This window comes from Phalaenopsis equestris, unplaced genomic scaffold (assembly GCF_001263595.1).
Source record: "Phalaenopsis equestris unplaced genomic scaffold, ASM126359v1 Scaffold000174, whole genome shotgun sequence".
Taxonomy (NCBI): domain Eukaryota; kingdom Viridiplantae; phylum Streptophyta; class Magnoliopsida; order Asparagales; family Orchidaceae; genus Phalaenopsis; species Phalaenopsis equestris.
Window position 1 is genome coordinate 294,475 of NW_018164616.1, and position 27,306 is coordinate 321,780.

General features: G+C 37.3%; 1 protein-coding gene across 1 annotated transcript in view; it reads left to right on the forward strand.

The window, feature by feature from the left end:
* The window catches only part of LOC110022177 (sodium/hydrogen exchanger 7-like), a 120,183-nt gene that overhangs the window by 77,069 nt on the left and 15,808 nt on the right, over positions 1 to 27,306 (forward strand). Inside the window, exon 11 of the mRNA XM_020720992.1 lies at positions 9,181 to 9,236. Within this exon, the coding sequence (XP_020576651.1) occupies positions 9,181 to 9,236 (56 nt within the window). The remainder of the gene's footprint in view (positions 1 to 9,180; positions 9,237 to 27,306) is intronic.

Sequence of the window (27,306 nt, forward strand, 5' to 3'; positions counted from 1 at the left end):
TTATGGTGGTGCTTTTGAGTTGATTTTGCTGTTTAAACAACAATATCTCAAAAGCACCTCAATCAATATTTTTGTGTTATTGGTGTATTATTGATGTTGCTATTTATTTAAGTTATTTTGAATTGTTAAATTAATGTCAGTTTAGATTGAAAAATGTGAATAGTAAGTTTTACTAAATGATACCAGGTTTTGACAATTTTAAATTATTAAATTGGAGGATCGATGAGAGTAAAATGGTGAAAAGCCTTAGGTGAGTAATCATGCTTTTCAGTTATAGTTTACAATTTTTCACTATTATGTCGTATATCAATGAAATTAAATTAGATATGATTCTTCATATGGTTAATCATGAAGTTTGCATGTTGAATATCTTTGTCTTATTAGTTGCATCTTATTTTATTTTAGAAAGATATCAAATTATTGCATGACTCTCATAGTTTAGTAGAGATGTATATGTTAGTTTATTGCATGTTTATGTCAGATTATTACTTGAACTTTAGAACTATAATAAAAGTGCTTACATTTGATTATTTTATGACCATAGATTCAAGTAGAGTTGCATTTTTTTGGTAGTGAAATATAAATTGTTTCATATGATAGTAATGTATGTCTTGAAAAATGAAATGAAAGTTTTCTATACATGGATGCTTGTATGTGAATGAAAGAAGAGTTTACTCTCATGTTACAGACATGGTACGCCAGCGTATCCCCTTTTTCTCATCCTAAACAATAGTGATATTTAAATTGCTAACTGCCGTGCGACTGAAGAGTATCAGTTGAGAGCGAGTATACATCTTTCTACTCTAGAAATTTGCGTAAATTAGACACAAACCGCTGTGTAGACGAGATAATATTGATCATATGTGTGTTAAATTATTAAACAAACCGCTGTGTAGACGAGATAATATTGATCATATGTGTGTTAGACTATGTTTTGATGATAATCCTAAGACAAATGCGAATGTTAATTATATGAACTAAAAGTAAAGTTAAATACTAAAATTTTGGAAAGTAAAGTTAAAGTTATTGCGTATCAAAAGTTTAGATTATTTTTATTATGTAAATGTCAAGAATACATACATTAGATAATTATATGGTTTTATATAATGAAATATAAAAGATTATCATCCATATTATTTTCTTTTTCTTGTTATTGTAGTTTAGAAATGTGATTTCTCCCAAGTTATCTTTAGATAACTTATTATGTTATTTTAATATTTTTTTATTTGGAAACTTTTAAATAAAATCAATATTAGGGGAGCTAACGTGCTTAGAAGTAGTGATCTGTAACTAGAAAGGTAAATTTTTTTTTTCAATTAAATTACTTTCTTTTGTTGCTATTTCATGAATGAATGAATATTAAATTGTTAGCAATATAATTAGTATTATAAAAAACAAATTTTCACCATTCAACCGTCTGTTTACGTCTTGGTTAATTCAAAGACACAGACCGAGTCATGACATCTATTGTGGGTAAGTTCTTAAAAGAACATCCCGGTCTTAAGAGTTTGTGGACACTCATGTCAAATGCATTTTGTTGGAGAATACTCGATTGTGCTTTTTAATCCTCACCATATTATTATCATATTATTTGTTGAAGTAGATTACTTTAAGCCATTTTCACAACGGTTCTATTATGGAAAGACTACTTGATGCTATGTTAAGGTGGTGCTCTCATTTAGATGCATCGAGATATCCTCATATCACTCCAGTTTGGATATTTTTTCTTGGCTGAATTTATCCATTTTTTGGGAAATTCTTTGATGCTACTACTGATCGCCTCTATAGGCTCTTTATGTCTAGTGATTTAGCTGAATTAGGTTGTGGTTAATGTGAGGAGGATGTGGAAATGATTAGGGAAGATAAAAGCCACGTTGGAAGAGAGATATGGCTGGGGCACCTCCCAAACCCTCAGATACAACCTTTGAAGGGAGAAACAAATGTCGGTGACTTTCCTGACAGAAATATGAACCAAAACTTGAATTTCAAACTCCAATACAAAACATATGTAGAAAATGATTAAAAAATAATGAATGATAATAGGATAGAAAACATAGGAAAGGAAAACAGGGTTTTTGCAATGCCTCTCTCTACGTATATTTTCGCGGTACTATAGCAACTATAATATGCGTTCACGGTAAGCTCTCGTGTCAATTTGCCTTGAACTTGTCTCCTAGTTAACAGTGCTACGAATTGGTTTCTAGAAATTCTCACAAACTCGTCCCACTGTATCATGTGGCTGGCTTGACATGACAATCAATCTAAGGTCTTCTCCACTTTTAGCACCCAATTATTAGCAGTTGCCAGACTTCCTCCAGGAAAGAGAGTTGGCCTCATATCCTGAAATAGCTTCATATACTTGTTTATCGGGCCTCCCCCACTAGAATTAACCCTAGTTTGAGAGTTCTTAATCATGCGAGTCAATGCAGTAATCATCTTCGCAAAAGCATTGATAGTCATAGTAGTCTGATGAGGTGCATAAATTTCTACCACATTTTCTCCCCTTAATTGTTCATATTTATGAAAGAGCATGGGAAAGATTTTACTCATAATTTAACCCTTGATCAATATTACTTATGAATTAATTTAATTAACCCTCCAACTCTTTTTTAACATGATAATCTAAATTATTTTGATACCACTTTTGTCACGAACCGACCTGATAGCTTATAATTAACCAATTTAGTAATTGTGGTAGGACGTTATTAACATTTAAATAAATATCCACAAGTTTTTAGAAACTTCCAATATATAAAAGAGTTACTAAGAATCCACAAGGTACAATAAACATAAAATCGAAACATCTTGGAATAATAACATAGTCTGTAAATAACATCTCAAACTAGCATATAAATATATATCATTATCCTGAAGAAAACAATACAAAAAGAAACTACAATCACATAATAATATGATACATATCAGCTGCAGTACTCCTGTAATCTAAGTCTCTTCAACTAGACATATTGGTCTACAATGTTTCTTTTTTTTTAAATAAACTATTAAAGTCAACGTTAAGTTCTTGAATTAGTGAACAATTATAATCTTCATATGCATTAAATTCATATGCAAATATTTTGCATGATGAACAAAAGAAAATATAATTCATTACTCTATAAACTATAAAGTTTTACTATAAATTTATCCACTCATGTTTCAATTTAAGTACTTGCTCTTTTTAACTTCTTTAAGAATCATATCAGAATTACCGTCATATTCGAAGATATTCTCAAAATTATACACATAGGTGCCTTAAAAAATTTGCACCCAAATGTACAGTTTTACCACTTTCTTTATTTTGAAGTAGATATCGCACCCCTGTCAGTACCTTCTTGGGATAAAACTGTATGACATAAGACTTTACATTTTATTTCTTTTAATTACTTCCATTTAAGGTCAATGAAATCACCTTTCTCCCTTTTCATGTTCACATCATTCATTTCAAAATTTATTTAGTTCAACACATGCCTTTGATTATGAAAGCATTTTATGAAACAACAATGCAACTTAATTAAATAACACATTAATTTAATATATACAAAGAAATAATTACTCATCTACTTAAAAGTTTTTGAAATATTTATTCCTTCACTTTACTTAACTATCACCTGTATGACTATGAAAATCCCATCCTAAAATAAAGACTTAAATATATCTAAGGATATATTTAAAATAACACGTATAAATAAATACGCTATTCCTGACCTTGAAATGTTTGGTTTGTTTCTTTACATAAGATTCTTCTTTCCCCCTTTTAGTTCTAATTGATATAGCCTCTAATCTTCTGCCTTTAATATCTGATTTAAATTCATAAATTTTAATTAAATTTATATAATTAAAGCTTAAAATAAACCTCGTAACTCACATTTGTATATATTATACGCAAGGTCCCTTTTTTACCGCAAAACATGAGCTTCTTCTCATCTGATAGGGGATTGAGCTCCCCTTTCTTTGAGCGTGGCTTGGCTCCAACTCCGCACACACTTCAATCATCTTCTTCCTTCGATCTCCTTCAACTAGGGTTCAACACACCAAAACACAGCGAGCATGCAAGCACAACGTTGGATCCGCTCCTTCTCTGCTCGCACCTTCACATAGAGCCGTTCCTCTTCCTCTATATGCTAGCACAGAGTTGAAGTCGCTCAATCACCTTCATTCCTCCTCGATCGATCGGCTAGGGCTTGAAGTTGTCTCCTATGTACGCAAGCGTTGACTTCCTCCATATCTTCTTCTTCTTTCTCCTTCCCCTGTCTCTTGCTCTCCCTCTCATTCCATTTGAATGAACGAGCAACTTCTTCGACTCCTAAAATATGTAAGATTTGAATTTTTTTTTCTCTAGGGCACAAACAACCCCTCGCCTCCTCCTGTAGCCACTGAACTTTGCCGATTCGATCTCCCTTCTTTCTCTCCCGATTGGCCTTTTGACCAAAGCCTTGTGATATAACCACATAGTGCTAGCCAAGATGGAATTACGACATCGCGAAGTGCACTTTCTCCTTCTTCCGTTCACCCCTACCCAAAGCCATCGAGCAAGGTTACCTTCGCCTTCCCCCCTCGCTCCTTCTCTCCTTCGCACGACTCAACTTCTCTAAATCCCGTAAATCTTCAACCAGATGCCTTAACCCAGGATTTAAGATAAACCGAAGGAGAAACAAGATTTAAGATAGTAGGATTAGAAAGCCCAAAAAGGCTAATATATTAACTAGAAAGAAAGATACAAATATAATGTGTGGGAGGGCCCAAGCATGACTCCCTGCCCACACAATAACCACAAATGGTTCCAAAACTGGATATAATTTTCATAGCACAAAAAAGAAATATCAAAGATCCTTAAAAGCTAGTAAAAAACATGCATTTAACTAAAGATCTAAGCCAAATTCTATAAAAATATAACCCATATATTTAACATGTTTGCATAGAATCTTTGCATGCAAAGTTGGTCTGAGTTGACAATGCTTGCCTCAATATATCAATTATAAGACACATAATAATAACAATAATAATAATAATAATAGTAATAATAAAAATTAATATTATTAATTAGATTTAATTAAATTTAATTAATATTAAGGACTCCTCCTGCTCTCATCCTATTATTTGTTTGCGGGTCATCTATATTGAAATAACAATGACTCACGTTCTCTCATTTCGCACGAAACACTCTCTTTCTTCCCGTGCTATTCTAAAGCCTCTAGTTTTCCTTCCTTATTCAAAACCCATCTCTTCACAAAAAAAAAAAAAAAAAAAAAAAAAAAACTTAAAGTTGCCTCTTCATTTTCTTTTTTTTATCCCTCTTTTTTCTTTCTCCGTTTATGCAGGAAGAATCTTCTTCATTTGTTTTATGTCAAACAAGTCGTAAAGACACTTCGTTCCTCTTCTTCTTCTCTTCTGTTCACTCAAATCTTCAACGTATGAAACTTACACAACAAAACCGCAAGCCACTTACCTTTACTTCCTCGTCATTCTTCTTCCTTACCAAGCCTTGTGTTCAAATTTCTCTGTCCCGCGTCCCCGAAGTAGCAATCCTTCGCTACTACGCCTCTCCAACAACTTACATGACGGACAACTCCTTTTCTGCTTCATCGGTGACCCTCTCCGCTCTCACCCGTGCCTTCTCCTCCATATAGTCACAAAATCTAATCAACTTCTATGTACTGCAACCCCTGCTTTCTTCTTCATACAACAAGACAGTTGCACAGAAGAACCGAAAACCTTTTGCGTTAACCCACATGCAAAATCACACAGTCCAAACGCCTCTCGGTGTGCACTATTCTTCTTCCCTGATCACCGGCCTCAGTGATATGTTTTCACTCTTTTTGAAGCTATGGTCTTCTAAAGTTTTCGTCTATAGTGAGTTGGTAGAGTTGGTAGGAACTCATGCTATATCTCTTTCTTCATCTTCAAGTTTTCTCATTTTCCATATGTGGCTTCCTCTCTCGGTCTTTTCTGATACTTGATTCCCAAGTTTTGTGGCCTCCCTTCTTCATCACTGAAATCCTCCATATGGAAGGGATCAAAATTCTCATCACTTTTTCGTCATTAGCTTTTTCGGTCACCATTGAGGGTATGTCCCTCCGGAGTGCATCCTCAATATCCGCCAATCTTCACTGAAGTCGGTGGATCTCTCGCTGTATGTCTTTTCGGGTAAGCTAGGGCATGTATTCCCTTGGTGGCGTGATCAGAGTTTAGAGTTGGGAAGTAAAAAGTGTAAAAATTTGATTTAGGGTTGTAGATTTTAAAAATCAGTTGGGGAAAGTTAGGGTTAGGTTAAAGTTTGGCAATGGTTTTGGAATATGAAAAAAAAATTATGGTGGATGGGTATGACTGATGCTAGGAAATCTTAGGATACGATTAGGGTTTAGGCTAGCTCTGGTGCCGAATTATACCAAAGTTATCCAAAACTTAATAGGGAAAAATATTATTACTCAAAAGCAAATAAATGGTTACAAGTCATACATTGAAAGGAGAATTATAACAAATATGATGCAAAACTCACACTTGGGTGGATTTAAGTTGGTGGTGGTGGCCATTAGGGGGGTTCAGAAGTGTTGGTAGATGATTGGGATGGTTGGGTGGCGTTTGGAACATGGAAGAGGTTTTGGGTGGTTGTTTGACGGTGGAAGCAAGCGTGGGATGGCTGGACAACAATGTGACAACAAGTGGAAGGGCTTGTGGGGTTGCGGTGGTGATGTTGGATGGCAAGACGGGGGTGGAACAACAAGAGGAAGGATTGGCAAGCTGCGATAGCAAAGGTGGAGTTACGGGATTGCGAAAATAGCAAAACAGGTAGCTGAGACAGTGAGGGACAGCGGAGGGGCAGGGCGGTGAACCGCGAAACAACATAGGGGGGGATGTCATTGGACTGTAGAGGCGAGGGGAATGGTTGGAAAGGTTGCGAAGGAGTTGGGTTAGGATAAATATCTCTTGGGGATCGAAATGCAGTCGGAGTGCCACTCGATCCTTGGGGGACGGTCACCATCTCAGAGGAGTTACAGTCCGAGCACCTTCTCGTTATTGGATACAGCTATCAGAAGGGAAAATATTTTAGTGGCCATTATCTGAAATCAGAAACAATAAAAAATTCCCCATATATCACACACACACACACACACACACACACACACATGCTTCATTAGTGTATTTCACACACACACACACACACACACATGCGCCATTAGGAAAATTCCCCATATATCACACACACACACACACACATGCGCCATTAGGGTATTTCTATCTCTCATATGCAAATGACCAAACAAAAATGAGCATCCTTTCTAAGTAAATTTGGCATTGCAAAAGTATTATTGCAGTCCGTTTCTCAAACGGGGACTATTTCGGACAATTTTGACAGCCTTCGTAGTATTTCAAGTCTATTTACGTGATTTCAAATCCTATCTCTATCATTTTATTGTGCTTGGTTATTTTTTGTCATAGATGGTCTTTTTTTGTAGGCAATAACGATATTCCGGACGTGCCCATGCACTCTAATTTATGAACGAAACTCATTTGAATAATTTTGATGGCCGTGGAGAGATTCAAATCCAAATCATGTGCGTTGCGTTGCGCATACAATTCATTGTTGTCACCATGATTGTTTGTTTTGATCACAAAATAGTTCTTCTTAGGTATATTTGATACTTTGAACATGCTCGCAGTTTTTTTTAGGAATGGGTGTCATTTGGATAGATTCGACAGTGTCCGAAGTGAATTAGCCTTGATTTGAATGTGGCCTTATTTGTTGTTGTCGATACATGCAACCAAATCACCGAGCTGAGCAAGTATGGAGGTGAACAACTCAGTTTTTTAGCTTTAATGTAGTTTCTCAATCCCTCCTGTCTTAAGTAACTAGGCTATTATTTATTTGGAACACATAAATATTCTATTCTTGCAGTTCACATTCTTTTTGTTGCCACTTTGTATATTCCCTGTATTAGAAAGCTAAGTTTTTTCCTAACAATGACATGTCATGATCACAGCCCAACTTGCTTTGGTAGTCTAAATAAATGTGGTGTTAGATGCGACATTTATCTCAAGCTGAGTGCCTGGTTGAAACGGTATTTACACGGACTTGCCATGCCACTCCTGATTTCTCTGTGGCTAAATCCTCCCTGCTGCCTTGAATTGTGCTAATGTCTAACTTGGCTTGGTTAGAGCATTCTGGTTCAGTTTTCCTGCAAATGTTCAAACTATTTCTTAAAACCTTTATTTCCTTCCCTAGCCAAGTACTTTTAGCCCTAGACTGCCGCTTTCTTTCCATATCCACCTTTTTTGGTTTTTAACTTCATCTATATTCTTTGAATCGGCAATTTTCCTAGTTGCAGCTCTTTCTATTGTTTGTAATTGAACTGATGCTGCATGTGGGAATGAAGAAAAAAATTTTCAGTACTTTAACATGCTTATTAAGAGGCCACATCTTACTGTAAAAGATGAGATGTTTGACAAGCGATTACCTGCGGGTAAGTAGAAAAAAGTACTGTTTACGTTTGTAAAGGTTGAAGGTCCTCATTATAGAGAAATAATAACCTTTAATCTGAAAATTGGATTTGTATACCTATAAATGGTAATGGATGTCGATGCCCCGTTTGTGCAGCTTTCATCCTCTTCCATTTTTGTAATTGTTGAGGGTGTTGGCTGTTATTGATCGAGGGAGTTAATGGACGGCAGTGTTTCATGAACAATTTGGAGTGGTTAGTACAATTGCTTTCATTGTTTGTATTAACCTCTATGCATGATCCTTCAGTTTGAACATTCACGAGTGCCTTCTAATTTTCTCTTTGTTTTGTTAATAATTCAACAGACATATCAATGTTACCTAATGCATTGCTTTGTAGTCTATCTTGCTGGATAGCGCAAAAGATGAAAAAAGGATTTTTATTCATTCTGTTATAATACCATGTACAGTAATAGAACTTCTAGCATGCTAATACTTGATTTTGATGATATTTAAACGTGACATGTCCCAGTAACTATTGTGTTTTGAAGTGTTGCTACGAATGCTAATATATTACATGTGCGTAATAGATGGATTTGTCAATGTTCACTTTGACTTCTGTTTTTTTGTTTGCTCGAGATTGGAATCATTCTTGATCTTTGTATTGGCTCTGTATTCTATGTTCTGCAAGTGCTGCCTATTTTTGGATCTACATTGATACGGTTTCTGTTCTATTGGTTCACCAGCGGAGTGGTTATTGCTGAAGGTGTTTTAAACAACGACAATCATTTTGAACGGCATGGTATCATTCTGCTACACATCTATTCATTTTTTTATGCGCTATCTTTTATTCATTGGGGCTATACTTCTGTTCAAATAAAAAAATTGTGTGCTAAATTTAATGCAGTCTTATTTATGCTTGTTAGATAGTTTAATACTTGTGCCATTATTAAGAATTGATTCCAAATATGGACGAACTATTTTTACTTCATAATATTGCATATTTGACAGGATGCTTTTCTTTCTTTTCTCTGGGATACCTGAATTTCTTTTTATCCTATCAGTAATATCTAGTTTTTGAGTAATATATATTGAAATAATTTTGATTCCGTGGTCATCATTTTTCCATCGATAATAGTTCAACAATATGTGGAGAATTACTTCCCTTTGGTAACAATCTAGGTTTACGTAGACAACATCACTCCATTTTTGTTTTGTAGCTAATTATGGATTCTAGAATTAAATACTGGTTTTCATATTTATTTATTGATTTGGATGTTGTTTTTTCACCCATGCCTGTAAAATAAGAAAAAAAACCCATGTCTATAGTCTGTACAAATTTTTGCTTCTTTTTTAACACAAAAGAAGGGAATATAGTTTAATCATAAAAACTTCAATTTTCTACTCTTTTTTCATTCTAATTTTCAAGATACTATCATAGTCATTAAGGATTTACTTCCTATTAGGCTGGCAGGTCCTTTAGTATATAATATAGCCTCCTGGCCATTTATTCCTTCACCAACACTGCAGTCAGCCTTGCTTAGCAAGTGTGTCGGAAATTTATATGAATGATCATCCTAGAACGTGACGGCGGGAGCTGCCATGAAAAGTTTTTGGCCAAGAAGTTGACAACTGGATTGGTGGAAGTCAAACTTAAAATGAAAAAATCTAGGATGACATGTATTGTATTGAGAAAGTATAAAGAGAACCAAAAACAAATACAAATCTTAACAACTTTTTTATTATTTTAATCACCTGAACAATCAACAGAAAACAATTAGTTATTCTTCTTATAGAAACAATTAGTTTTCTTTCTTATAGAAACGTATTCTGAAACTTCACCAAAATAAGCTTGATTGCTTTGAAAGGTAAGTTAGTTGATTCTTTCAATGGCAAAAAGAAGGTAATAACTATTTAGATTGTATTTGGGAAGCATCATGCCATATTATAGGAGTTTAACATGTCTTGCACAAATATATGCTATGCCATGAAAATTATAATGTCTATATCACATATGACAACTATCAAAAGTGGTTGAAACTTGTTCCACCATATTTAAAAGATTTACATTTCGTTCCATGCTTCTACGCCTAGCTAAATAATTGACTATCAATCAATAAACTTACTCGAGGAAAACAACATTACTCAAAACAAAAGTTTATATTGTTTATTTCTTATCTAAATTTATTAATTTTCATGAATTGAACTTAAGGAGGATGATTGTGTAAGAACCGAAACTTTTGTTTTTTCTTCCCTATAATCCTGCTCATATTGCTTGTTTTATTCACAGCTTTACTTTTCTTCCCCAATCCGAAGATTGAACTTAAGGAGGATGATTGTGTAAGAACCGAACTTTTGTTTTTTTCTTCCCTATAATCCTGCTCATACTGCTTGTCTTATTCACAGCTTTACTTTTCTTCCCCAATCCGAATTTTTCTTTTCTAGCATTCGATCGTCCACCTGTTGAATATATGATTAAAAAAAGAAAAAGGAAGAAGACGGGAAATGAAAAAAAGAGAGATAAAAATCAATAATATACTATAATATAATTAATTAAATTAATTAATTACTTAATTGTTAACCTCTTCCCTCCTAAGAGAGCCCGGTGGAATGCTTAATTGGTCCCGCTCTCCCAAATTAGTTACAAATAGAGGAATGAATCCCTTTCCCATTCATTCGCACTGTTTTCCTATTGTTCCCCTTTTCACTTGGTTGATTTGAAACCATAGCAGAACGAAGCGTTCTCCTCTTGCCATCTACCTTCCTCTTCATTTATCTTCTCCTATTCGTAGCCCGTTCAACTAAATCGGAAGTCATTTGTTCTTTTTTAGTCGTTTCTTTTCTCTGTTCATGCAAGAAATCTTGTTCGTTCATCTTATATCGCAACAAGCAGCACTTTCTGTTCTTTGTCTATGCCAAGTAGAAATCCCAAATTTCTCTGTCACGATCAGAACCAACCCTCCTATTCTTCCCGTTTGAAGAACTCTACTCAAACGCCTCCCTTGTAGCCCTAGACTGAATTCCTCTTTTGTTCACTCCTTTCTGTCTTGATTCTCGCACTCATGAACAAGCCATCCGCCACTGCTCCTCTCTGCCGTTGCCAAAAGCCTTCGCTAATGCCAAACTCCCTGCAAATCCCATGATCCGATCTTCTTTCCTTATTGCACGCTGAAGAACTCACACAGAAGTTCTGCAACCCTCATCCCTCACAACACAGGAATCACAACTAATCTTATCTGCCCCGATCGATCCTCCTTTGCCATAACCTTCGCGTGATCCCCTCTTTGCTCTAACCTATATGTAAGATCACTCCACTCAAATGCCCCTCTGCTTTGATCGATTCCCTTTTGTTGCGATTGATTCCCTTTACTGTGACTCAAGTCTCCGAATCTCTTCTTCTTTCTCGCACTGGCTTGTTCGACCCTAGCCTCGCACCGCCTGATTCCCCTCTGCATGAGTCACTCTTCCCCAGCGCGATCTCCTCCCCTACTAAGCTCGCGATTTTGTTTCCATTGCCCTAGAGCTCGAGTTGTGGCTTTGCAAAGCCTTCCTATATTAAGGGTCCGTTTGTGACAGTTTATTTGTTGTATTGCGTTTTGAAAATGTCGACAAAAGCGTTTGGTTACTACTGTGCTGTAACTTATCCTAATAATTTGTTAATAATTCGTGTTAAACGCGGCTATAGGATTGACCACGTAGCCTGCGTTTCTTCGAGTATGTATTACTCCGCCGCCCCTCCTGACCCCGTGACTCCCTCTCTCGTGTCTCATCTGCCCTAGGCGTTTCTCTGTCTCTCTCAATCGCTCTCGCAAACCCTGAGTACCTCTCTCTCGCGCTTGTCTCAAGCCTCTCACGCGTCTCTCTCACGCTTTGGCTGAGCCTCTCACGCGCCTCTCTTTGGTTGTTGCCTTTCTCGTCTTCCTATTTCCTTCGATCTCTGGTTGCTCTGTTCTGTATGTAATTCCTGTGCTCATTTTTTATGAAATGACTTTCTTTTTGTGATTTTTGGCTTTCTGATTTGAAGTTTATTGTGAGATGTTTGTGATATTTGCGATTTTTAACTTTCTAATTTCTCACTTGCGATTTGCGATATGCGAATTGAATCTTGCAAATAAATAAAAATTGAAAAATGTGGAATGATGTTTTTATCTCCACTGATTTTTTGAGTTGGAATTTGGAGAATTGATGGAATATGGTGCTTGATTTGTACATAAGATTGCTTCGGGTCCCCTCTATAGTTTTTATTTTTTTGTTTGAGCGAGAATCTGAAAATTGGATGGAGGGTGCTTAATTTTTAGATAGCAACGTTTCGACTGCCTGTATGTAGTTGCCTCAAATGAAAAATATGAAATGTAGGGGTGTGAGCGAGTCCCAGCTTGTGTTCGACACGTTTGACTTTAGAGGTAAAAAAAGTGTCTTCGTGATCGGCTCGTTTGCTTAGTGAGCTGAACACGAGTTGTTCACGTATAAAGAGTTGTTTTAAAAACCCTAATCTTGTAGCCATAAGATGTTAAGGGTTGAGGCAAGATTTAAAAATTGTTGTTTATATTATAACATATAAACAATAATAACAACTCAGAAAAGGAAACTAGACAAGGACAAAAACGACCCTCTCTAGCAGAGTGCAACATGTTCGACCAATGGAGGAAGCTGCTGGAGGACTGACTCGATTAGGGGTGTAATGAGCCGAACACGAGTGAGCTCAGGCTCAGCTCGTTTTAAGCTCGTTTATATTTCGAGCTCAAAAAGTGTGTTCATGTTCGACTCGTTTGCTTAACGAGCCGAACACGAGCTGTTCACGAACAAAGATTCGTTTTGGCAACCAAAATCACGTAGCCATAAGATGTTAAGGGTTTGAGCAAGATTTAAAAATTATTGTTTATATTAAAACATCATTTGCGTTTAATTTAATAATTTTCATTCTATTTTCTTAATTAATTGTTTTAATTGATTATAAATCTTTATAGCCTTGTAGTCAATTAAATTTTTTAAGAATACCTCAATTAAATTTTTTAAAAATACCACTCTTCAATATATATATATGTATATATATATATATAATTGGTGAGTAGTATTTTGAGCCAAAACGAGCCGAACACGGGCTGTTCATGAACAACGAGCCGTTTTGACAGCCCTAATGGGATGAGGTTTTATCACTACGTTTGATATTTGAGTGAGAATTTGCCAAATGGATGAAATAGGGTGCTTGATTTTTACATAACCTTGTTGTGGGTGTCTTGTATGTAATAGCCTCAATTCAAATTATGGATTTGATGTTTGAACAAGAATTTGAAAAATGGATGAGAGAGGGTGCTTTATTTGTAGATAGGAACGAGCCTGCGTGTAATTGCTTAAAATGACAATATGGGATGGAGTTTTATCACCACCTTTGATGCTTGAGTGAGAATGTGAAAAATAGATGAAATAGGGTGCTTGATTTGTAGATGACAAATATTTATGCAAATTACATACAGGGCACTCAAAACTAATGGTTGTGCTGTGGGCTGTGGTGGTTGTGCTGTGTGTGAATGTGTGGTTGGGTGGTTGTGGTATGGTGACTTTGGGTTGGGTGGTTGTGGTACTGTGTTTTGTGGTGTGGTGGCTGTGTGATGTGTGTGGTGGATGGTTGTGGTGTGATGGTTGTGGGTTGGGTGGGTTTGGTGTGTTTTGTGGTGTGGTGGCTGTGGGATGTGTGTGGAGGTGTGCTTGAGTGGTTGTGGTGCGGTGGCTGTGGGTTGTTATGACTGTGCTTTTGGCAGTGGTGGTTGTTCTGTGGGTTGTGGTGCCTATGCTGTGGGTTGGGTGGTTATGGTGTTGTGTCTTGTGGTGTAGTGATCATGATGAGAAAATTGACTTTATGAGTTCTTCTGAATGACTTGTTAGTTGTTGTCGTCTTATAGTGATAGATTCTTTGGTTGATATACTGAGTTATTTGAGACATCATCATACACTAAACTGTAATTATTTACTTCTTTTATCAATTTTTACTTGTTTTTTTTATATAGTTCATGTTTATTTTATTTATTGTATATTTGATATTGATTATTTGGGTTTTTACGATGTTTGTAAGTATTTTTTTCCTTGTTTCTTTTTGTTTGTTTTTCTTTTGGCGGATTTGAGAGGTTCATGATGAGATCTTAGACTTATGAGCTCTTCTGAATGACTTGATTGTCAGTATTGGTTAGTGTCACTTGTGAAATTATTCTGAAGGCAACCATGTTCCTTTCTTTTTTTTCGAAGATACAATTTCTGAGGTTCTTCTGGATGCTTTTTTTGTGATATGTATATGAGACACACGAGCTTGATATTACGTGATTCAAAGATGATTAAAATCTCTTTTTTTATAAGGTTTGCTGTCTTCTTGTAGTGAGATTTGTTGGTTGGTATACTGAGTTCTCTGAGACCTCACGCCTACTTAATTAATTATTTCTGAAGAAAATTTTTGCTTCTGTTACGACTAATGTATTGCCTTTTAAAATATTTAGGAAAGATGAGCTCGAGGATTTCTGGTACCTCCGAGGATTGCTGTGTCACTGTGGATTTCAGAGTTCCCTGCTGACATCATGTCAGACATATAATTACAGGAGAAAGTTCTACAGGTGCTCGCAGAGAATCAATGAGAAGTGTGACTTCTTCTGGTGGGCAGACAAACTGATAAATTCCACCGCCGAGTGATCGAGAATGTATAGTATCCCTGGAGGACGACCTGACTCGTGACATACACGGTCTCTAGTATCCCTGGAGGACGACCTGACTCGTGACATACGCGGTCTCTATTTTAAAAATAATATGATTATATTATTAAATGTTATTTTAATAATTTTTTCTTTACTTTAGTAATGACAATACTCACTGTTAAATGAGGTGTTTATCTCATTTTTTTATTGTTTTGAGGTGAATTTTTTCTTTTAAAGTATCAAATGCATTACTATGACAGTTCTGTTGCAAACAATATTGCCACACAGAGGCAAAATGATCATTTGTCGAGAAACAACTGTATTGCAACTATTTTTAAGCAGTAATAAACAAACATCTAGTCAGCTTATCCGCAACAGCTTCTGCGAAGCAGCTTTGCAGGGCGGCTGTTGCATATCAACTTATTAATAAACTGCGGCTGCCCTAAACTGAGCAACTCCTATTTGCCCCACCTAGCCGCTTTGTGCGGCTATATGACTTTTGCCTTACCCGAGCTCCTATTTGAACTTTGTTGATGTTTATTTTACATTCTTATTTCATTTTGTGATTGTGTATTGCAATGAGGAAAATATATGTTGTAATATTGTTGTGTTGTAAACGAGATTGGAGCTCGAAAAGGTATAAAGGCAGGGGCAATCGAGAAATTTTTGAAAATCTTCATTTGAGAGCAAAGTAACTGCTAGACTGGGAAAAATGCAGACTCATTTGGAAAACTTTTGAATGGAGATTTTAAAATACCTGTTCGTGGGAAAGTGAGTAGATGTCCGTGGGAAGTAAGTATCGTTCAGGGAAAGCGAAGTACCCTGCAGGAAATACTAGTTTGCGATTCAGCTTTTTATGTATGTACATTGAAGGCCCGTTGTGCCTTTTAAAATTGCGGATAAAATTATACATTTGCTCCCCGGCCGTAGTGTCTCATGACACTGATCAACTCATCTCTTAAGATAGTTGGGAAGAATGGTATTCTATCGTGCCCTCAGACAGAGGTTGTTGCCGAGAAAATGCTGAAATTTATGTGAATTGGGCTTGTAACCCTTCTAAAATATTTAGAATTTTGGATTTTTTAAATAAAATAAAACATCAATCATTTTAATTTTAGAATGACTTTTAAATTTGAGCTTTTAAAATTTTAGGCTCTTCGAATTTAAAATATTAGGGACCTATTTTTTAATATTTTGGCTCTTGGGGTTTTAAAAATTTTGAAGTTTTGGACTATTAAAATATAAACTTTCAGGATTAAAATATTTTAAATTCTAAAATTTAAGCTTGTAAATCAAGAAATATTTTGAAATTGAGCTATTTAGACTTAGGCTCCTAAGGGCGAAGCATAATTCAAATATGAAGTTTTCTTAAAATTTGAAATTAAAAATCCCACAGTGAAATTTGTAACACATCTACTAGCGGATAGAAGGCGATAAAGAAATGCTTAAAGTGAAAACTTAAATGCAAGCTATTTGGATTAATTTATATTTTAAAGTCATCTAAATTGTTTTAACACCAAATGCTCTAGTTAAAATAGCTTAAACCCATAATTCAAATGACCGTGTGTGCTCCAACAATGTATTAGATGCTCAGATACTAGGTTTGAGAATGCTGCACTGGTTAATCGGGCCGTCTTGTCTATAGGTTAGGGTTATAAGTCTCAATTAGTTAGATGGTCCTCATGAGGACTGAAGGTTACGAGTTTAGTAAACCATAATAAAAGTTCAAATCCTAAAGATGAAAATTCACTTGTCCAAATTATCTGGTTCGATCCTCCTATCTTTAATGTTCTGAGTCGACATAACTTATACTTTGAAATGCTTAAACTAACAAAACTAAATACCCTCCTTCAAATATAAAAACTTTAAAATGTTCAATTCTCTAATGATAGTCATATTGATCTAAGATTTCAACCGGAGTAGTCAATCATTTAAATCAAGTTTTTTAAAATAATCAACTAAAATTTAAGCTAAAATTCAATCACTTAAAGACTTAAAATAAATCCATCTGCACATCGTAATAGATTGTCTAGGCTGAAATATTTCTGACTGACTTCGGCTCACAAAGAGCGAATGTCAGATCAAATGCACTTCTATATTCACAATCAAAACAATCACATGTCAATAAGAACATGACCTGAGTTCTCAGTTTGCTTGGTTTTGTCATCAAACGACACAACAAAATAACAGTTATTACTAGAGTTAGTTGACCGGGTGGTTGTAACACCATTATATTACGGTTATGATTGGATCTCGTATGTTTTCTACTAACTTTGTATCGTTTGAGTTGGTAATGATAAATGTACAGTTGATTGACGCAAAATATTTTGTTAGCGAATGTCGTCTTAAATTTGTCCGCTGAGACAAACATCCATCCCAGATTTATAAGGATCTCTTAGACGAAGCAACTCATGGAGATTGACGCAAAATATTTTGTTAGCGAATGTCGACTTAAATTTGTCCGCTGAGACAAACATCCATCCCATATTTATAAGGATCTCTTAGACGAAGCAACTCATAAATGCTGACAAGAATCATTCTGTCAGGTTGGGTCGACTATCAGTTCTGACTGAGTAGATCAGGGACCACGACGACCCGGAATGACAGAACCATGAGATATTGATTGGGTTTCATCTTCATTCCCCTACCATCCGCTTTAAGCTTTAAGTGATGAAGTCTACAGCTTCAATCCTAAGTTTGTTGCTATTATATGCTAAATATTCAATTTTTAATGACTAATCTTAATCGAAAGTGCTCTTCTATTATCGGGAGGGGTAATTAACCATAGCCGTTTGCGCCTATTAGAAATTTTGAATCCTAGATTAAAAAGTCATCGCTAAATGAGGGTGAGATCTTTGAGTAGTTTTGTCTACAATCCAATCTACATTCTGAAAATTTGACTCTCCAAAGCTCTTTCTCAAAATAATAACTAAAATAAATGCAAAGTTATTACGGAGCGGTCGTGAATTTTTGGAGCCCACACTCCCTACTGCCTTTTTCGGTTATTTAGGGGGAACGGAAGCCTTGGGCATCACAACTCTCTCCTTATAGCCACCCCTCTCGGTTTCACCCAAAATCATCGCCTTCTTGAGCGCACACTTGCGATACAATCGCGATTAGTGCTAGCTTGGAAGGAAACGACGGGATTGCTGTGTACCAAGAGCACTGAAACTCCTATTCTTCTCTTGCTTCATTACCTAATCTAGTTACTAAACCCTATTATATATAGGTGTGGTGTTTGCTTTGGTCAAGTAGTTGATTTGTTTCTGAATTCATAGTCCGTTGTCGACGTTTTTACCTTGAAGAGCTGTATCTTAGGCGAAAAGGTGCTTCGACTGTAACTCGTTTGAGGAGGGGCTTGTGATTATTTTTGTCGTTTCTCAGATGTCCTGTGCCCACTGCTTCTGCTTGTGTCTCCAGAAGACAACAACTGCCCTTCTCGTGACTCTAAGGGATTGCAACGCTCTGTCCGTGCCTCCATAAGACCGCACACTTCCTTTCCGCGATTTCATGTTGCTGACGCTCATTGTCTGTGATTCCAGAAGACCACGACCACCCTTCGTGTGACACCGTGTGAATGCAGCGGTCTGTCTATGACTCCAAAAGGTCACAAACTCCATTCCCCGTCTCCAGGTTGTCACAACTCCCTGTCTGCAATCCTAGAAGGCGGCAGACTCCGTTCTGGTCGCCGTTTACCCCATCCAACACCTCTCGGCAGTCCGTCCGTCTCCTTTTACTAGCTGCCTCTCTCGTCTGCCACTTTTTAGCAGCCCGTTCGAGGCTTCCCAACGATCGTTTGTCTCGTCGACCACCTTCCAGCAGTTCGTTCAGGCTCATCTTAGCAGCTCACCGGTTGCCTATAGCACCGTTCAACAGCCACCACCACTTGCTGCTCTCTCCGACACCACCACCACCTTTTGTCCCTTATTCCAGCACCGACACCTCGTCGTCAACGTCCTTGACCTTCCTAATTATTGCTAGTTTTGTTTTTATTATTGTTAGAATTTCGAATGTATTTGAGTTTTCTTTCGCATAGTAAAATTCGTCTCTGTCGTCTTGAGTTAACTACGACATCATCTGGTATCAGAGCTGGCTTAACCTTTGTCCTATCTTAGAATTCCTTAGAGTCCGCCATATTTTTTTCCGTCTCCTCTTTCTTTTTTCCCCCTTTTTTTCTTCCCTTTTTTTCCTATCTTTTTGTACTTTCTTTTTCTCTTTTATCTTTTTTTTCGCAGGTCCCAAACTTTCAACCATGGCCTCAAGGAGATACTTACCAGATCCTACTCATGATGAAATACAGTGAATGATCCATCATCTGCAATAGAGATTAGCAAAGATGGATGATGGAACCCAAGGTAAAGTACGCTCGATCGCGAGTGAGAGAGTCGAAGGGACGACAAGGACTAAGATTTGAACTCGTTCCATACAAAAGATATCAACAATGAGGAATACCGACACCGTCTCTTTAGAATACAATATCAGAATTGGCTGAGGGAAGAGGCCACACCAAGAGACCAACAAGATTTTGGCATCAAGATGGATCTTCTATTATTTAAAAGTGGTATGGATCCAGATAAGTTTATCGATTGGTTGCAATCGGTTGAACAAATCTTAGAGTGCAATGATGTGCCAGAGGACAAACGGGTCAAACTAGCTATCGTTAAACTGAAGAAGACTGTCTCTCTATGGTGGGAGAATTTGCAGAGGCACAAGAGAAGAGAAGGCAGGGAGGATGAGGAAGACAATACAACAGACATACCTCCCACCTCACTGTCGTCAGGACCTATTTTTGAAACTCCACAACTTTTAACAACGAGATTTTTTTGTTGAGTCACAACCCAGTTGGACCACTTACAACTAAAGTGCGAGTTGACAGAGCCAGAGGAGCACACGCTAACCAGATATCTTTGGTGTCGGAAACTTGTTACTTGCAACGTGGTGCAACTACAACCATACTGAATGATCTGAGATGTCCAAAATTTAGCATTGAAGATGGAGCGACAATAGAAGCAGAGCAAACGACTGTCGTCTTTTAGGCCACCACCTTCAGCTATGCAATCGCCTGGAGCTACCACAACCAACTGTAGCTATCACAACCAACAAGATTACCGCAGGAGGAACTGCAATGTTGGATAGGGAACGACTGTCGTCTTTTAGGCCACCACCTTCAGCTAAGCAATCGCCTGTAGCTACCACTATCAACTGTAGCTATCACAACCAACAAGATTACCTCAGGAGGAACTGCAATGTTGGATAGGAAAATGATAGGACATACCAGAGTGGGAGGAAACAAGGAAGAGGTAGCTCCTCCAATACAGTGCCAACCGGAAAGTGTTTCAGGTGCCACAACTGCGATCACATAGCCTTCAACTGTTATGTGAGCCGAGTCGTCACCCTCACAGATTATGGCTCCATCGAGGAGGTCAATGAAGAGTCAGAACAATAGCCTCGAGGAGGAGCTTCAGTTCCATGGAGACGCACTTTTCATTCAACGAGTTTTGAAGTCCAAGCCAAAGCGGGAGCAGTCTTGGTTGAGGCATAGTATTTGTCGTACCAGGAGCACCATCAAGGGTAAGGTTTGCATCTTAATCATCGATAGTGGGAGTTGTGAGAATGTTGTGTCAATTCTAATGGTGAAGAAGTTGGGATTGGACATGTGGAAACATCTTCTGTCATATTATTTTACATGGTTGAAGAAGACAAATGAGATACTTGTAGACCAACAATGCTTAGTTGACTTTTCCATTAAGGATCAACTATAGGAGCTAATATGGTGCGATGTGGTTCCTATGAATGCCTGTCATTTGGTTGGGAAATCACAAAACTCAACATGATGGCTTCAAGCATACTTACTCCTTTAAGAAGGATGAGAAACATATCATTTTGCTAACTAATAAGGATACGAAAGGCGGAGGCGATAGAGGAAACATAAGTTCCTCATATCACTTTCTTGCAGTTAGTTAGAGATGCCCCAATAACACTAGCATTAGTCCTCCTAGAGGGAACAAAAGACAAAAGTGAGGTACCAACACCTCTGTGATCACTAATATAAGATTTCCAGGATTTCATAACCGATAATCTCCCAGAAGGATTACTGCCATTCAGGGACATACAACAACCCATATGCCTTATACTAGGATCGGTATTGCCAAAGCGGCCCGCCTACAGAATGAGATGTACGAAGTACTAGGAACTACAACGACAGGCACAACATCTCATCACGAGGGGATTAGTCAGAGAAAGCATCAGCCCGTGTGTTGTTCTTGCCTTGATAATGCCAAAGAAAGATGGGTCGTGGCGGATGTGCATCGACAGCAGGGCCATCAAAATGATCTTATTTCCCAGGGCTGAGCTAGGGAGGACACCCCATCACTTTCTCAGTGAGAGGCTGAATGATTCTAGGAGGAAGTACTCGACTTACAATAAAGAGTTTTATGCTATTGTGAGAGCTTTGGAGTCATTAGATGCTGATGAACGAGCACACTATTTTATGTATTATGAAGCCTTAAAATTCCTCAACAACCAAAGCAAACTGAAGGGCCAACACACCCCTTGAGTGTAGTTCCTAGCCTCATTGTAGTTTGTGTTTATGCACAATGCTGGGAGCCAAAACCATGTGGTAAACACACTAAGTCGTCAACATCTGTTGATCACATCCAGGCTCGTTTTTTGGGTTTTGAGGTCGTGAGGGATTTATACGAAGCAGATGAGGACTTGAAGGGCACTTGAGAGCAATGTCAAGAGAAGCCGACAAGGCATTATTGCCAAGCAAATAGATAATTGTTCCCCTAGAGCCACTTATGCATTCTCAGGTGCTCGCTGAGAGAGGCCATGTCCAGGAGAGCCATAGTGAAGGATTGGTAGAACATGCGGTAGGGACAAGACTCTTGACCTCGTGAGAACATGTTTTTTTGGCCTCGACTGACAAGAGATATGGAGCGACATGTCAGGAAATGCAGGACTTGCCATTTGGCAAAGATGGGAGTGCAGAATGCAGGGTTCTATATGCCACTGCCAACATCAGAGGCACCGTGGGTGGATGTTAACATGGACTTCGTGGTAGGGCTCCCATGGACAGATGAACATGGACTCCGTGATGGTTGTGGTGGATAAATTCTCAAAGATTGTGCATTTTGTACCATTTCACTGAACACTGGACACGTCTCATATTACCGATTTATACTTCCAGGAGATCATGACGTTGCACGAGATTACCCAGACCATCACTTCTGACAGAGATGTTAATTTTTGAGCCACTTTTAAAAGACTTTTTGGGAGAAGCTAGGCACTATGCTTCAATTCATCTAAATAGCTCATCCACAAACAGGCGGTCAGACCGAGGTAGTAAATAAGAGCTTAAGAAACCTTCTGAGATGCTTTATAGAGAAAAATGATAAGGAGTGGAATCTTATTCTAGCTCAATCTGAGTTCACCTACAGTAGATGCGTAAGTGAGACTATAGGACGTTCTAGCTCAATCTGAGTTCACCTACAGTAGATGCGTGAGACTATAGGACGCACCCCGTTCAACATTTTATATGAGCGCAGTCCGCTCAAAGCACATGAGTACTTGAATTGATACCACTCTTACCGACCTTAGAGTTCAACAAAGATGCTATGGAGTAAACAAGATTTAGAAGTTCCACGAAGAGGTTGACAAAGAAATTGCTAAGCAGAACCACATATATCAAGCATAGGTGAATAAGTCCTGGAAGAAGGTGACGTTCTAAGAGGGAGACATCATGTTGATTCAACTAAAGAAGGAAAGACTCTCGGTGAGAGCATTCGAGAAGTTTAAACCCAAAACAGATAAACCTTTCATGATACTTTGGAAACAAAATGACAACACTTACAAGATTGATCTGTCAGGAGACTATAACGTTTCAGCCACATTCAATATCATGGACTAACACCGTACTTTGAGGGCCCAGAGCTTTGATGAATTAGGTTGAAGCTCCTCAATGTAATAGTAGAAATTAAATTCTATTAAAAAGATAATAATAAAATAAAATAAATAAATGATAATAAGAGGTGAAGTGTTTTGGAGAGGCGAATGCCTTCGGATAGACATTCTCTCCTTAGATCGCCTCCCCTTTCTTACCATCGAGTGAGAGGCAGCTGGAGAGATTGAGTGAGAGAAGAAATTGTCATGCCTTAGCGGATGAGGAAAGAAGAAGAAATCGAAGGGAAGACGGAGAAGGAAAGTAGTCGAGCGGCATCAAAGACATACCTCGACGAAGCCTTGATCAGGGAGGAGGAAGCTACAATATCTTATGCTGGTGCAATGCGTAGGAGTGCGTAGGAAGAGGAGATGTTGATGCTGTCTTCTCACACTGAGAAGGAGAAGGGAGAAGCCTGCGTGTGCTATTTGTGTCATGCTGATCGAAGGAAAAGAAGAAGGCTAATAGAACTCTCTACAATGCTCGCGTGCGGGAAGAAGTGTAGATGACTCGAGCTTCTCTGCGTCAAGTCTAGACCGAAGGAAGAAAAGGGAGGAAAATCTTGCATTGTCTAGCGTTTGTTAGGGCAGAGCCGAAGATAGGTAAATAGTCATACTTTTTGAGATTAATTAATACATTATTTTATATATTTGTAAGTGATTATGAGTTTAAGTAAATAGGTGCTAATATAAAGCTATTTGAATCAGGATGATGTTATTTAATTTCCAAATTTAAGGGAGGATTATCACAATTTTCATGTGAGATGGAAAAGGAAGATTGTTGGGCACCCGAAAGATTTTAAATTACATTAGACTTTTTTAAATTAGCTAATAAATCTATTATTTATGTGAGAGGGTATATTTAATCAATTAATGCAAAGTTTTGATAGAAGTAGAGCTCTAAATATAGAGATTTCAGCTTTGAAGTAAAAGTTTATGAAACAAGCAAGTGGAAGAGATCGACTTGAAAGCCTATAAGGAAAATGTCAAACTTAATATTATTAATGGAATTAATAATTTAATTAATTTGATTAATTAATATTATTAAATTCTTTTAGATGGAGAGGTGTGAAGAATTTGAAAAATCCTTCAGATTTAAGAAAGGCAAGAGTCCTAAAGCTAAAAGGGCTAAGCGTTTTAATAATTATTTTATATTCAAAGAAGATTTTCTTTAGGATGTAATTCTTATAGTTATATGCACGTTTAATGTGTTAGGATCTAAGAAACGAAGTGAATGATTAAATTTCCTCAGAGGTCTTCTAAGTTAAGGTTAGTAATTATTTTATTATATGTATTAAATTTAAAGTTTATTAAATAAAGAATTTTCTTAATGCTTTATAAATTTATTTTATGTTTGTATGCATGTAACTTAAGAATGAAAGGAAATGAATGAGAAAATGGAAAACAAATGTTTAATATCTTTAAAAGGAAGTAATTTAAAGGAGATAAAATGAAAGGTAAAAATTTAATTCATACAAGATTAACCCCTGATGGTACCTACTTGAGATACAATATACCCGTTCACATTTAATGAAATGGTAAAGGTTTATCTTTGGGTACATTTTTGAGGTTATCTTCGGTTATGACGGTAATCCTGCTATGACTTTTAAAAATGATAAAAACGGTTAATACTTGAAGTGTAACGGGAATGGATAAATTTAAAGTTTTAATAAAATTCACTTCATTTTCTTTGGATCATTTATGCATAACATGCAACATAACAAATTTAATACGTATTAGATTATAATTACTCACTAAGTGAAATTTACAGTTGAAGTTAATGTTTTTTTTAGGAGAAGAAAAACTTTAGGAGATTTGCTTGGTGGGAGAGACTTGATTTATAGGAGGAGAATCACTGCTACTGATAAATATTAGTTTTTTGTTGACTTTAGTTTTTTTAATTATTTACTTCCATATAGAGACACTTTATATATTGGTCTGAGATGTTGTTTTTCCATTATGATGTTGTTTCTGGATAGTTAAATTTTATTGCGCTTTGTGGATTAGTTGCTCGTTTACATATAGTGAAAGTTTCTAAAATTTTGAAAAATAAAATGTTAATACCGTTCGACCGCAGTTCCCGTTTTAGTCAATTCTAAGCAACAGGTTGTGTCGTGACACGCCAGTCCCGGGTGATTGACGCAGAGCTCTAAATGGGGGCTGGCTATAACAACCCTATAGAAATTGGTCCAGCCTTGCTGGACCGGCTGTCCCTTAGGATGGGTTGGAATTTACCGCCCTAGCTCCCCCCTTTCCTTTCCCTCCTATCCCCCATTTTCTCTTTTATTACTCTCCCATTCTACTTCTTGCCTTTTCAATATCTTCCTTTACTTGTTCTTTTTTATTCTAATCATTACCTAATCTAGTTACAAATCTCTATTGTATATAGGTGTGGTGCTTGCTTAGGTCAAGCAATTGTTGATTTGTTTTGAAATTCAGAGTCCGCCGTCAGCGTTTTCTCTTCTGAGGGCTGCATTCAATGACGAGGTGCTCCAGCTGTATCTCGTCTGTATTCAACGACGAGGTGTTTCGGCTGTATCTCCTCTAAGGTGTTGATTATCTCTGTTATTTCTCATCTGTCCTGAGCCCATTGTCTCCTGCTGCAACTCCAGAGGACTGCACCCGTCCTTCTCGCGACATTAGGGGACCGCAGCGCCTTGTCTGTGACTCCAGAAGACCATAAACTTCCTTTTCGTGACTCCATGTTGCTACAACTTCTTGACTGTGACTCCAGAAGTCCACAACGGCCCTTCCCGCGAGTCTAAGTAACTGCAACGGCCTGCTGTGACTCCAGAAGGCGGCAGATTAAATTTTTTCAACTCTAGGTTATCGTCACTCTCTGTGTGCAATCCAAAAAGGTCGCAAAGTCCCTTCCTTTCGCCGTCTACCCCATCCAGCACCTCTCGAAAGCCCGTCTGGCTCCTCCCCAAGAACCGCCTCTCTTGCCGACCACCTTCAACAACCCGTACGACTCCTTCAAGTAGCTCCTTGTCTCACCATCCACTTTCCAACGGTCCGTTCAACACGTCCTTGTAGCCCACTGGTTGCCTACAACACCCTCTAGCAGGCACCCACACATGCTGCTCTCTCCGACGCCACCGCCACCTGTTGTCCTTTCTTCTAGCCACTAGCCAAAACCCACCTCGTTGTTGATGTCCCCTATCTTCTTTCATTATTGGTAGTCTTGTTTTTATTATTTTTGGAGTCTTGAATGCATCTGAGTTATCTTTCGCGTAATAAAATTCGTTTCCATCGTCTTCGATTGAGTTAACTCTGGTATCACCTTCTATTCTCAATTTTGAAAAATATTAGGGGGATCTTTGACATGATGAGAGAGGATGCGACTTCGACTATGAGGTATGATTAAGATTTTATGTACATTTATAATTTTTTACTTCCATATGCTATTTTTTCATTGGGTTAACGTCTAATGCGGGTCAAGACGTGTCTCGAACATGTTTGGGCCCGAAAAAAATTCAGACTCATATTTTATAGTGTTAGACAAGTGTTAGGATGTGTCGAACAAATGTATATGTCTGATACGTGTTCGACACTGATACAATCATTTTTAGAAGTGTCAATGCTACATAATTGAATACTACTGGTATAAACAAAGTTTAATGAATGAGTCGGCATCCATTTAGTTATAGAGTTGACATCAGCAATAAGTGGGAACATTATAGCTCCCATAAATTGTTTTGGCTGTGATTTACTTCTCCATACAAATAAGCTTGCCAAAATTTGAAGAGAGAACAGTGATCTACGCCATGAAATCCCATCCAAATGTGGTCTTTTGTTTTGTTAGAAAAGAGGCTCCTAACTTCTCATCTCACATATTGACGCACCATCTGCTAAAAGGAGATTCAAGAATTTCTTTGGATTTGGACTTGATAAGAAAGAATCATGTTTAATGAAAGTAATGATACCAATCTCTATTCATGTATTGCTTATGATTTTCGGTAAGTTCCTCTGCAGTAATTCTAACATTAGAGACATACGAACCCATTGAATTTTAGATGCATTTTATCGTTCTCAACGGAACACATAAATGACATGAATGCTGTCACTCTTATATAAAAGCAAAAGGACAAGATTGCATCTTATGACCAACTTTTTTACAACCAAAGCAGAGAAAAACATTTCTGCTTATCTTAAAATATGGCTATTTTCTAAAGTTTTGAAATACGGTGGGGTAAAGCTCTTTCTAATCAAATCTGCATGATGGGAATAAAAAGAATTGATTTGCAATGCTTGTCA